Consider the following 14,302-nt stretch of genomic DNA (forward strand, 5'->3'; position numbering starts at 1 on the left):
ACTAAAAGGCACCACAGGTATACAATGTAGATGGATGGATAGTATACTTTATGTATGACGAGTGACGACACAGAGGTAGGTACAGCAGTGGCCTACCGTACTGCTATATACAGTATAATGGATCTGGTGGACACTGTCAGCAGACTGCGTTTATAGTATAAAGAAAAAAAGACACCACAGGTATACAATATAGATGGATGGATAGTATACTTATGGATGACGAGTGACGACACAGAGGTAGGTACAGCAGTGGCCTACCGTACTGCTATATACGGTAAAATGGACCTGGTGGACACTGTCAGCAGACTGCGTTTATAGTATTAAAAAAAAAGACACCACAGGTATACAATTTAGATGGATGGATAGTATACTTTTTATGGACGACGAGTGACGACACAGAGGTAGGTACAGCAGTGGCCTACTGTACTGCTATATACAGTATAATGGACCTGGTGGACACTGTCAGCAGACTGCGTTTATAGTATAAAAAAAAAAAGACACCACAGGTATACAATGTAGATGGATGGATAGTATATTTTTTATGGACGACGAGTGACGACACAGAGGTAGGTACAGCAGTGGCCTACTGTACTGCTATATACAGTATAATGGACCTGGTGGACACTGTTAGCAGACTGCGTTTATAGTATAAAAAAAAAAGACACCACAGGAGTGTTTTTCAGGCAGACAAACGTATACTGGTGGTCACTGTCAGCAAAAGTGTGCACTGTACTCCTGCTATAGCTGCTCCCCAGTCTCCCCCACAATTAAGCATTGTGAGCACTCAGCACAGTCAGATATATCATGCAGCACACTGAGGCTGAGCACAGATATGGTATGGAGCGTTTTTTTCAGGCAGAGAACGGATAAAAAAAAACTAGCAAAACTCTGCATTGACTGTACTCCTCCTAACAGCTGCTCCCCAATCCTCCCCACAATAAGCTAAGCAGTAGCAATCAGATCAGTAACTACTAATATAAACGGAGAGGACACCAGCCACGTCCTCTCCCTATCAATCTCAATGCACGTGTGAAAATGGTGGCGACGCGCGACTGCTTATATAGAATCCGAATCTCGCGAGAATCAGACAGCGGGATGATGACGTTCGGGCGCGCTCTGTTTACCCGAGCCACACGGGAGAATCCGAGTACGGCTCGGACCCGTGTAAAAAATGCTCAAGTTCGGGGGGGTTCGGTTTCCGAAAAACCGAACCCCCTCATCACTATCAATTATACAATTAACTGATATACATTTCCTTGAACCTGGCCTTGAAATAGGTAAGATATGTATCTTCTTTATTACACTCAACAAGTTAAAGTTTTCGCTTACTTACTACTTACTTACATCTAACATGCATGAAAATCGTGTAGTATTCCAGGTACCACAGTCCCTTCTCCCAAACACTGACACTTTTATATTCTCTTCAACAACAAATAGATCTATAGCACTGTGCTATATAACAATTGCTGTGTACCTGGTGACAGTCTGTCACTGCCGGCGCAGAGCCAGTGTCCGGCAGCAACGCACTCACTGCACTAGTGATCAGACTAGTATCCGGCAGCACCGCATTGCACTAGTGATCAGACTAATGTCCAGCAGCATCGCACTTGTAATCTGACTCACAATAAACTACAGTTCCCAGCAGCCCTTGCTGCCAGGAGCTCCCACCAACAAGGGCTGCTGGAAGCTGTAGTTTATTTTGAGTCTGATTACAAGTGCGGTGCTGCCGGACACCAGTGCCGCTCCAGCAGTAATAGACTCTCACCAGGTACAGTCTGACAATACTGCTTTTCTATCCTTTGGCTGCGAGTGGCACAGACAGGCGGCGCCCCCTCTTGCCTGGCACCCCTGGCGAGTGCCATCCTGGCCAATAGGTAGATACACCCCTGCCTAACACATCCACAGGCAGCAGCTGAGGGATTGAAAACAAAAGGCAGGAGCAGACAGTGACACGCAGCCTGCTCCTGCCGTAGCTCTGACCCTGACAGCAGCAGCCTGACAATACTGTTCATGGCTATAGCAGCCAGGTGCAGGGAATCAGAGCCCCCTCCCCCCCGCCCACCCCCTATAACAGTGCTACACCAGCTATAGATATGTGGAATTGTACAACCTCATCTCCTTACCTCACCATCTGTACTGCTGTGACCAGCACCTGGAGAGAGAGATCCACACTAGCAGTGACACCCAGTGGCGTAAGTTCGTCCCAGTCGCCCGGAGGCATGATAAATGTTGGTGCCCCCCTACATATACACATACACACACATACCATATGTAGCTATCCGGCACTAAGGGTGAACAGTAGCAGCGTGCTCAGGTACCTTTCCCAGTAGTAATATAGATACACATACAAAGTGGATGCACACCAAGTCAGTTATTACAATAAAACAGACACCAGCACACCATTATAGTACACCTACAGTGCTCCCTCACCCGCCAGCAGGTCTCCATGGAGATGCTTTGGCGCAGTGGTGTGCCGATATAATTAGTGTTCACTGTAGGATTTTTTTTTTACGGCAGGGTGCTGATCACGGGGAGGGCACATTTCTCCATTTGGGAGGGCACATTTTTAAGTTAGATGGGCAAACTTAGGTACATACTATAATGCTTGGTGCTCCCATACCTATGGGCCAAAACATGGACAGTGCGCGCCGAAGGCGCGCTCCAAAAATCTAGCGGCGTTGTTTCGTGGGGAAGGTGCGTGGCCACATAATAGTGGCAATTCACATTACACCACACGGTAGTGCACCTAATACACATTGCACCAGATAGAACCTCCTATACACACTGCGACAGATAGAGCACGTTATACACATTGCGCCAGGCAGAGCACTGAGGCACACTGCACCAGGTAGAGAGCACTGAGGCACACTGCACCAGGTAGAGAGCACTGAGGCACACTGCACCAGGTAGAGAGCACTGAGGCACACTGCACCAGGTAGAGAGCACTGAGGCACAGGGGTGTATCTAGGGGTCCAAGCGCCCCTGGCAAAGTAAGGGTCTGGCGCCCCCCACCCCCATATTCTACCTTGCCTGTTTTTTCCCGTTAACACGCATAAAAACACAAAAAAATTACGAGATTAATTTAATATATATATTTTTTTTAAAGTATTTTATGATGGATATATTATAATGATATAAACACTAACCCTTTCCTGCTTCTCCCGTTTGGATTCCCTAGGGGCTTTCTTTCAATTCTAAGTTTCTTCTGCTGCTGTCGCCCCTCAGACTCCTCTTCTCTCTAGATTCCAGGTCATCTCCGCTATGATAGGGCGGTGCAGCCTGTGCCACAGCACAGAGCACAAGATGCTCTAGGGCGGAACTGGATGCAGCTGCAAACTCCGTTTGCCAGGCACACACTGCCATGTATGTCACTTGCGGTGTGCCCGGCTCCTTCTATTCAGTTGCTATTCATAAGCCCTGACAGTCAGGTCCCTGGGCCTATGGCATCTAGACCTTCATGGTGGCTAGTCAGTTCCGTATAAAAAAATTGATCTATAGAAAAGTGACCGAGAGGGCTTCAGAGCCTTCCTGGTCACTGTATCTCTACTCTTTCTTGCTTTCTGCTGGCACCATCTGGATTCCAGAGCCCTCTACGCAGCGGCTTCACTCTGCCCAATGCTCTCCTGCAGCTCATACCTGATGAGTAAGTGATGTCTTACAGCTCCCTCTGTCCTGATCTATGGCTGCACCATCACTTGACCCCTGGTCAGGGCCATATTAAGGCTAGAGGGGGCCCCCACCAATAAAATTGAGTATTCCCTCACCACCGCCACTGTCACTACTATGCCCCTTATAGGAGCAGGAGAGAGTGAGGGGAATGAGAGTGAGACAAATAAGGTGTCAGGGAGAGAGAGAGGGAAAGAAAAGGAAAGAATGAGAGGATATCAGGGAGAAGAGAGGAGCGAGAGAAAATGGTGTCAGGGTGAGAGAGAGAGAGAGAGAGAGAGAGAGAGAGAATGAGAGAATATCGGAGAAAGAGAAGAGCAAGAGAAAAGGATGTCAGGGTGCGAAACAGAAAGGAGTAAAAAAAAAGAGAAGGAGGGAGACAGATGGGTCAGGGAGAGAGAGAGAGAGAGAGAGGGGGTTTAATGGGAAGAGGGAATGAGAGAAAGAGAGAGGGACAGAGATGATCGGGAAAGAGGGTGTCAGGGAGAAAGAGAGAAACAAATGAGAGAAGAAGAGAGAGGGCAGCAGAAAGAAAGAAAGAAAGAAAGAAAGTGGGTGTCAGAGAGGGAGGGAGAGGGAGGGAGAGCGAGAGAGAGAGAGAGAGAGAGAGAAAGTGTCAGGGAGGGAGAGTGAGAGAGAGATACTGTCACAGAGAGAGATAGAGTGTCAGGTAGAGAAAGGGAGAGAAAGACAGTGTCGGAGAGGGAGATATAGTGTCAGGGAGATGGACATTGTCAGGGAGAGAGAGAGGGAGGGAATGAGCGACTGTGTCAGGGAGAGAGAGGGGGAAAGAGGGGGATAGAGACAGTGACAGGGAGGTAGAGAAAGTCAGGGAGATAGAGAGAGGAAGAGAGAGACAGTTTCAGGAAGAAAGAGAGGGGGAGAAAGATAGTTAAGGAGATAGAGAGGGAGAGAGATACAGTAGACAGTGTCAGCTAGAGATTTCAGGAAGAGAGAGCGAGACCATGTCAGGGAGAGAGGGAGAGACAGTGTAATGGATAAAGACAGAGTCAGTTTGGACCTGATCACACCGCTGCAAAATACCTGCAGCGTGCGATCGGACCGGAATGACCCCCAGTGTCGGAGAGAGATAGTGAGAGTGTGAGGGAGAGACAGAGAAAGTGTCAAGGCGAGGGAGAGGGCCAGGCAGAGAGAAAGAGAGGGGGGAGAGACACTACCTGACTACACACAGAGCTCTGTGATGGGGGCGGGCACTCACGGATTTAGGCCCCGCCCCCTAAACAACCGCGATTTGCGGCTCTGTGCTACCAGAAGGCTTGGCTGGATAGGTAGGGACAGAGTGGGCCAGTCTGGGGAAATTATGTTGATGCAGTTTGAGGGTCCCTGGCGCCGCCCTGCCTCTGGCCCTCCATGTACTCACCAGTCACCACGGCAGACGCTGACCTGCCCCTGTCCAGCTTGCTAGCTCCTCCAGTCCTCATCAGCCACAGCAGCTCCGGAAACAACAGGGGATGAACTGATGGGTCCTCTTGTTGTGCACACTGTCTGCACCTGCCGCTGAAATGACGGGTGCACTACACCACTGTGCAGGCGCCTATTCTCCTGACTTCTGCTGCTCTGTGAGGCAGCCAGGCACTACTATAAATCTACCCCTTGGCCGTGGGAGGCACCTCCAGGAAGCGCCCCCCCATTGGCCAGCGCCCCTGGCGAGTGCCATCCTGGCCAATGGGTAGATACGCCCCTGCTGAGGCACACTGCACCAGGTAGAGAGCACTGAGGCACACTGCACCAGGTAGAGAGCACTGAGGCACACTGCACCAGGTAGAGAGCACTGAGATTGAAGTTTACAGCTGCAAAATACTTACAAGGTTAATTTAGCCCAGGGGGACTCTCATGTGCTTACCGGGTCCGGCGGCGCACGGCTGGGTCCGGCGGCGTGGCGGGGTACGGCAGGCAGAAAACGGCGGGTCGGTAGGGCGCACAAAAACGGGCAGGGCGGGATTCATCTGTCTAAAAAAGGTGCAGACACCTAGCGTGAACACTAGATATATATATAAAAAAAACACAAACGCCTCATTCACTTAAACACACACACACACACGTCTCTTTCACTAACACACACATGTCTCTCTTACATACACATGCCTCCCACTTACACACAAATACATGCCTCTCACTTACATACACATGTCTCTCACTTACACACACACACACAACACATCACTCACACACATGCCTTTTACTTGAATGCACAACTTTCACTAAAAACACACACACACCTCACTTAAAAACAAGCACACACAAACACAGTGCTTCCCTCCAAATACACCTCTCCCCTACCCCCCACACAGTGCCTACCTTTGGCTTTCATCATCAGGCTGACGGAGCAGAGAGCTTCCCTCGGCTGGCTAGAAGAGGAGCTGTGCTCTGGAGCTCCCCCTAGCTGCAGCAAGTGCCATCTCTCCCTACAGGAGGCAGCTTCCGTGTCAGTGACAGCTCCTCCGTCCACAATAGCAGCGCAGTTCTCAGGCTGCGGGAGACAGTGGAGGAGATGCGCCCCCTTGTGGTCAGGAGCCCGGCGGCAGCCGACTCCACTGCCTCCCACAGTTCCGCCCCTGGTGACACCAGGAAACAGCCACTGCTCAGTGCTGCAGCCGCTGACCAATCAGATCTGCCACACTGACAGGGATGCAGGCACGCACCTGTCACTGAGGCAGATCTGCTGGTGCCTCTACTACATTTTTTTCAATGGGCTTTTCCTGCCCTCCGTTTGGCCCTGTCCCCTGCCCACCCCCAGCCTCAGGCACTTTATTATTGTCGGTGTGAGGCAATGCTCTCATCTGCCTCCCACCCGCATTTGGCTGCAACAAGTCTCATTAGAAGAATGCAAAGAGGATAATTATGACGCAGAACGTGTTATAAATATCTACTTTGTATTACTTCAATCATTATTACAGGGGAGGCACTGCCTCCCCTGCCTCCCCTGACTGCACGTCCCTGGAAAAAAAAACCCTGCAAAATGCATATACATCCAGCTCTACATGAGGCCCATAATATACAGCAGTTCACCAGCTGAAACATAACTCTTTATCAAGGCCGGTTCTAGACCTTGTGGCGCCCAGGGCGAAAGTTTATTTTGGTGCCACCCCAATCCCATATAGATATACAAAAAAGAATTGGCACGCGCGCTCCCGGCAAGAGGCGTGGCCTTGTTAAAATGGCCATGGCCTCATCTGAAAATACTGCCATACACCCCAGGTTTTGACCCTGCACCAACAGATCACGGCCACCACAGGAAAAAACAAAAAAAATAAGCCCCACAGTAATGCCCCCTTCACCATATTATGCCACACACCGCATTGGCTTTGATACATTAAATCCCCATTTTACACATTACGACAGGCAAGTCTCCCCATTTTACACATTACAGCAGGCAATAGTCCCCATTTTATACATTATGGCAGGCAAGAGTCCCCATTTTATACATTACAGCAGGCAAGAGTCCATATTTTATACATTGCAGCAGGCAAGAGTCCCCATTTTACACACTACTGCAGGCAAGAGTCCCCATTTTACACATTACGGCAGGCAAGAGTCCCCATTTTACACATTATAGCAGACAGAGTCCCCTTCTACAAAGAAAGAGATAGTGAGAGGGAAAGTTATATTTACGTTTGCAGCAGTCCTCTTCCATCCCGCTTCCCGCTCTTCAGCCCGCGCCAACCCATCTCTCCTTCCTCCTACTAGCTTGCTTGCTTCCCAAGCAGCTCCCCCTCCTCCCCATTATGAGTACTCCGCTGGGGGTGGCGTTTCACGTAATGACGCATTTGCGTTGTGACGGCATGACGCAAATGCATCATTGCACAAATCTCCAGCCCCGAACGGAGTAATAATGACAGGGAAGAGGCGGAGCATACAAACTAATCCGGGACTCGGGGAGCAGAGACTCAGGAGGGTAGGCAGCGCAGCGGCGGCGCCCTTCAGGATGCGGCGCCCCGAGTAAGAATCCTGCTTGCCTGCGGCAAGAGCCTCTCCTGTTCTTTATTCGTGTGTGATCATCTGTAAAGTCTGTGGATTTCTATATTACCTCATGCTGATCCACACTTTAAGATGAAGCCGCTCTAGACAACTCTCCCAGACATTCCAGGAGACAGAGCAGGTATGATACAGAAGGAAGACAAGCATGTACTTAGCATGAGTTGTGGGGATTATGTTGATGCCAGTGGATTAAATTCATAATCAGATGGTGATGATGTATCTCTGTTCTCTGCAGGGGCTCGGTATGAGAGGAACAGGACGGCTGGAGACATTCTGTATGAGGCTCTGGCAGATCTAACACGTGATGACTTCAAACGGTTTAAGGACAAGTTGTCTGATTTCTCCAGTGGAGGGCGAGGCCCCATCCTACGCGGGCACCTGGAAACTGCTGATTATGTTACCACAAAGAACTTTCTCATAGATGTTTATGGGGAGGAAGCAGTGCTGGATTTGACCATACAGGTCCTCCAACTGATTGGCCTTATGGGACCGGCAGAGGATCTCCAGCACAAAGTGACACAACATGGTGAGTTCCAATTGGGCAATTCCTGCCATGTAACTTGTCAGCAATTGTTTACATACAGTAGGAGTAAAATGACCCAGAATCACTGGTGGTGGTGACAATGGTGAGAGCAATCAGGGCCTGATCCTGTATACAGTACACTGCAATTCTGCCCATGTACAAATATCACAGTATACAGCATACAGCTCAGGCACCGCAACCTGAATATACAGCTTACTGTACTTACAGAAAATTCTGAGTTACTCAGATTTTAGTCATAGCTAAACTTGTAGCTGACAGAGCATAACTGGGCAGCAGGTGGGTGTACATGTAGGCTTAGTGCTCTGTGGTTGTGTAGATGCAAATGTTGGCTAACCAAAGGTGCCATATTGAGGTAACAGGCAGACTTCATGTTGGTTCCCTTGTACCAAGAAGAGGGGCATTAACATATGTGTGCTGACGATGACAATGATTGCTCTAACCAGTAGATGAATGCAGCCAATACAATTATATAGATGTGGCTGACTCTGAATGTAGGCAGAGATATGCAGTTCATTAGAACATGGAAAGAGGCTAAAAAAGCACCCACTGTATATGCGACTCTGAGTCAGGCCTTCAGTGGTTATGAAAGTTGGAGAGCGTTCTGGGGGTCTCAAAATGTGAGAAGAGTTTATTCAGGACCTGAAGCCTATCAGTACCTCCTCTCCACTGTCACTTCACTGCTCGGACTACAGGAGGACAAGTCACACAGGACAGTCACCATGCACTTCCTCTTATAATGACTGCAGGAGGACACATCACACACAGGAAAGTCACTGTGCACTTCCTCTTATACTGACTGCTGGAGGACACATCACACTCAGGACAGTCACTGTGCACTTCCTCTTATACTGAATGCAGGAGGACACATCACACACAGGACAGTCACTGTGCACTTCCTCTTATACTGACTGCAGGAGGACACATCACACACAGGACAGTCACTGTGCACTTACTCTTATATTGACTGCAGGAGGACACATCACACACACAGGACAGTCACTGTGCACTTCCTCTTATACTGACTGCAGGAGGACACATCACACACAGGACAGTCACTGTGCGCTTCCTCCTTTACTGACTGCAGGAGGACACATTACACACAGGACAGTCACTGTGCACTTCCTCTTATACTGACTGCAGGAGGACACATCACACACACAGGACAGTCACTGTGCACTTCCTCTTATACTGACTGCAGGAGGACACATCACACACAGGACAGTCACTGTGCGCTTTCTCTTATACTGACTGCAGGAGGACACATCACACACAGGACAGTCACTGTGCACTTCCTCTTATAATGACTGCAGGAGGACACATCACACACAGGAAAGTCACTCTGCACTACCTCTTTTACTGACTGCAGGAGGACACATCACACACAGGACAGTCACTATGCGCTTTCTCTTATACTGACTGCAGGAGGACACATCACACTCAGGACAGTCACTGTGTACTTCCTCTTATACTGACTGCAGGAGGACACATCACACAGGACAGTCACTGTTCACTTCCTCTATACTGACTGCAGGAGGACACATCACACACAGGACAGTCACTATGCGCTTTCTCTTATACTGACTGCAGGAGGACACATCACACTCAGGACAGTCACCGTGTACTTTCTCTTATACTGACTGCAGGAGGACACATCACACAGGACAGTCACTGTGCACTTCCTCTTATACTGACTGCAGGAGGACACATCACACACAGGACAGTTACTGTGCACTTCCTCTTATACTGACTGCAGGAGGTCACATCACACACAGGACAGTCACTGTGCACTTCCTCTTATACTGACTGCAGGAGAACACATCACACACAGGACAGTCACTGTGCACTTCCTCTTATACTGACTGCAGGAGGACACATCACACACAGGTCAGTCACTGTGCACTTCCTCTTATACTGACTGCAGGAGGACACATCACACACAGGACAGTCACTGTGCACTTCCTCTTATACTGACTGCAGGAGGACACATCACACTCAGGACCGTCACTGTGCACTTCCTCTTATACTGACTGCAGGAGGACACATCACACAGGACAGTCACTGTGCACTTCCTCTTATACTGACTGCAGGAGGACAGATCACACACAGGACAGTCACTGTGCACTTCCTCTTATACTGACTGCAGGAGGATACATCACACACAGGACAGTCACTGTGCACTTCCTCTTATACTGACTGCAGGAGGACACATCACACACAGGACAGTCACTGTGCACTTCCTGTAATACTGACTACATGAGGACACATCACACACAGGACAGTCACTGTGCACTTCCTCTTATACTGACTGCAGGAGGACACATCACACACAGGACAGTCACTGTGCACTTCCTCTTATACTGACTGCAGGAGAACACATCACACACAGGACAGTCACTGTGCACTTCCTCTTATACTGACTGCAGGAGGACACATCACACACAGGTCAGTCACTGTGCACTTCCTCTTATACTGACTGCAGGAGGACACATCACACACAGGACAGTCACTGTGCACTTCCTCTTATACTGACTGCAGGAGGACACATCACACTCAGGACAGTCACTGTGCACTTCCTCTTATACTGACTGCAGGAGGACACATCACACAGGACAGTCACTGTGCACTTCCTCTTATACTGACTGCAGGAGGACACATCACACACAGGACAGTCACTGTGCACTTCCTCTTATACTGACTGCAGGAGGACACATAACACACAGGACAGTCACTGTACACTTCCTCTTATACTGACTGCAGGAGGACACATCACACACAGGACAGTCACTGTGCTCTTACTCTTATACTGACTGCAGGAGGACACATCACACTCAGGACAGTCACTGTGCACTTCCTCTTATACTGACTGCAGGAGGACACATCACACACAGGACAGTCACTGTGCACTTCCTGTAATACTGACTACATGAGGACACATCACACACAGTACAGTCACTGTGCACTTCCTCTTATACTGACTGCAGGAGGACACGTCACACACAGGACAGTCACTGTGCACATCCTCTTATACTGACTGCAGGAGGACACATCACACACAGGACAGTCACTGTGCACTTCCTCTTATACTGACTGCAGGAGGACACATCACACACAGGACAGTCACTGTGCACTTCCTCTTATACTGACTGCAGGAGGACACATCACACACAGGACAGTCACTGTGCACTTCCTCTTATACTGACTGCAGGAGGACACATCACACACAGGACAGTCACTGTGCACTTCCTCTTATACTGACTGCAGGAGGACACATCACACACAGGACAGTCACTGTGCACTTCCTCTTACACTGACTGCAGGAGGACACATCACACACAGGACAGTCACTGTGCTCTTACTCTTATACTGACTGCAGGAGGACACATCACACTCAGGACAGTCACTGTGCACTTCCTCTTATACTGACTGCAGGAGGACACATCACACACAGGACAGTCACTGTGCACTTCCTCTTATACTGACTGCAGGAGGACACATCACACACAGGACAGTCACTGTGCACTTCCTCTTATACTGACTGCAGGAGGACACATCACACACAGGACAGTCACTGTGCACTTCCTCTTATACTGACTGCAGGAGGACACATCACACAGGACAGTCACTGTGCACTTCCTCTTATACTGACTGCAGGAGGACACATCACACTCAGGACAGTCACTGTGCACTTCCTCTTATACTGACTGCAGGAGGACACATCACACACAGGACAGTCACTGTGCACTTCCTCTTATACTGACTGCAGGAGGACACATCACACACAGGACAGTCACTGTGCACTTCCTCTTATACTGACTGCAGGAGGACACATCACACAGGACAGTCACTGTGCACTTCCTCTTATACTGACTGCAGGAGGACACATCACACACAGGACAGTCACTGTAGGCTTTCTCTTATACTGACTGCAGGAGGACACATCACACTCAGGACAGTCACTGTGCACTTCCTCTTATACTGACTGCAGGAGGACACATCACACTCAGGACAGTCACTGTGCACTTCCTCTTATACTGACTGCAGGAGGACACATCACACACAGGACAGTCACTGTGCACTTCCTCTTATACTGACTGCAGGAGGACACATCACACAGGACAGTCACTGTGCACTTCCTCTTATACTGACTGCAGGAGGACACATCACACACAGGACAGTCACTGTGCACTTCCTCTTACACTGACTGCAGGAGGACACATCACACACAGGACAGTCACTGTGCTCTTACTCTTTTACTGACTGCAGGAGGACACATCACACACAGGACAGTCACTGTGCTCTTACTCTTATACTGACTGCAGGAGGACACATCACACACAGGACAGTCACTGTGCACTTCCTCTTATACTGACTGCAGGAGGACACATCACACACAGGACAGTCACTGTGCACTTCCTCTTATACTGACTACAGGAGGACACATCACACACAGGACAGTCACTGTGCACTTCCTCTTATACTGACTGCAGGAGGACACATCACACACAGGACAGTCACTGTGCACTTCCTCTTATACTGACTGCAGGAGGACACATCACACACAGGACAGTCACTGTGCACTTCCTCTTATACTGACTGCAGGAGGACACATCACACACAGGACAGTCACTGTGCACTTCCTCTTATACTGACTGCAGGAGGATACATCACACACAGGACAGTCACTGTGCACTTCCTCTTATACTGACTGCAGGAGGACACATCACACAGGACAGTCACTGTGCACTTCCTCTTATACTGACTGCAGGAGGACACATCACACTCACGACAGTCACTGTGCACTTCCTCTTATACTGACTGCAGGAGGACACATCACACACAGGACAGTCACTGTGCACTTCCTCTTATACTGACTGCAGGAGGACACATCACACAGGACAGTCACTGTGCGTTTCCTCTTATACTGACTGCAGGAGGACACATAAAACACAGGACAGTCACTGTGCACTTCCTCTTATACTGACTGCAGGAGGACACATCACACACAGGACAGTCACTGTGCACTTCCTCTTATACTGACTGCAGGAGGACACATCACACTCAGGACAGTCACTGTGCACTTCCTCTTATACTGACTGCAGGAGGACACATCACACACAGGACAGTCACTGTGCACTTCCTCTTATACTGACTGCAGGAGGACACATCACACACAGGACAGTCACTGTGCACTTCCTCTTATACTGACTGCAGGAGGACACATCACACAGGACAGTCACTGTGCACTTCCTCTTATACTGACTGCAGGAGGACACATCACACACAGGACAGTCACTGTGCACTTCCTCTTATACTGACTGCAGGAGGACACATCACACACAGGACAGTCACTGTGCACTTCCTCTTATACTGACTGCAGGAGGACACATCACACACAGGACAGTCACTGTGCACTTCCTCTTATACTGACTGCAGGAGGACACATCACACACAGGACAGTCACTGTAGGCTTTCTCTTATACTGACTGCAGGAGGACACATCACACTCAGGACAGTCACTGTGCACCTCCTCTTATACTGACTGCAGGAGGACACATCACACTCAGGACAGTCACTGTGCACTTCCTCTTATACTGACTGCAGGAGGACACATCACACACAGGACAGTCACTGTGCACTTCTTATACTGACTGCAGGAAGTCACATCACACACAGAACAGTCACTGTGCACTTCCTCTTATAATGACTGCAGGAGGACATATCACACACAGGACAGTCACTGTGCACTTCCTCTTATACTGACTGCAGGAGGACACATCACACACAGGACAGTCACTGTGCACTTCCTCTTATACTGACTGCAGGAGGACACATCACACACAGGACAGTCACTGTAGGCTTTCTCTTATACTGACTGCAGGAGGACACATCACACTCAGGACAGTCACTGTGCACTTCCTCTTATACTGACTGCAGGAGGACACATCACACACAGGACAGTCACTGTAGGCTTTCTCTTATACTGACTGCAGGAGGACACATCACACTCAGGACAGTCACTGTGCACTTCCTCTTATACTGACTGCAGGAGGACACATCACACTCAGGACAGTCACTGTGCACTTCCTCTTATAC

At 49.4% G+C, this 14,302-nt stretch overlaps 2 protein-coding genes across 2 annotated transcripts in view; one reads left to right on the top strand and one right to left on the bottom strand.

The window, feature by feature from the left end:
• The window catches only part of LOC135054718 (NACHT, LRR and PYD domains-containing protein 3-like), a 368,941-nt gene extending 362,799 nt beyond the window's left edge, over positions 1 to 6,142 (bottom strand). The window contains exons 1-2 of the mRNA XM_063958007.1: positions 5,986 to 6,142; positions 5,531 to 5,637 (exon numbers count right to left, since the gene is read on the bottom strand). The gene's annotated coding sequence lies outside the window, so the exon portion shown is untranslated. The remainder of the gene's footprint in view (positions 1 to 5,530; positions 5,638 to 5,985) is intronic.
• The window catches only part of LOC135057156 (NACHT, LRR and PYD domains-containing protein 12-like), a 143,977-nt gene that overhangs the window by 69,703 nt on the left and 59,972 nt on the right, over positions 1 to 14,302 (top strand). Inside the window, exon 4 of the mRNA XM_063963055.1 lies at positions 7,901 to 8,191. Within this exon, the coding sequence (XP_063819125.1) occupies positions 7,901 to 8,191 (291 nt within the window). The remainder of the gene's footprint in view (positions 1 to 7,900; positions 8,192 to 14,302) is intronic.

Source organism: Pseudophryne corroboree, chromosome 3 (genome assembly GCF_028390025.1).
Source record: "Pseudophryne corroboree isolate aPseCor3 chromosome 3, aPseCor3.hap2, whole genome shotgun sequence".
In the NCBI taxonomy this organism is placed as follows: domain Eukaryota; kingdom Metazoa; phylum Chordata; class Amphibia; order Anura; family Myobatrachidae; genus Pseudophryne; species Pseudophryne corroboree.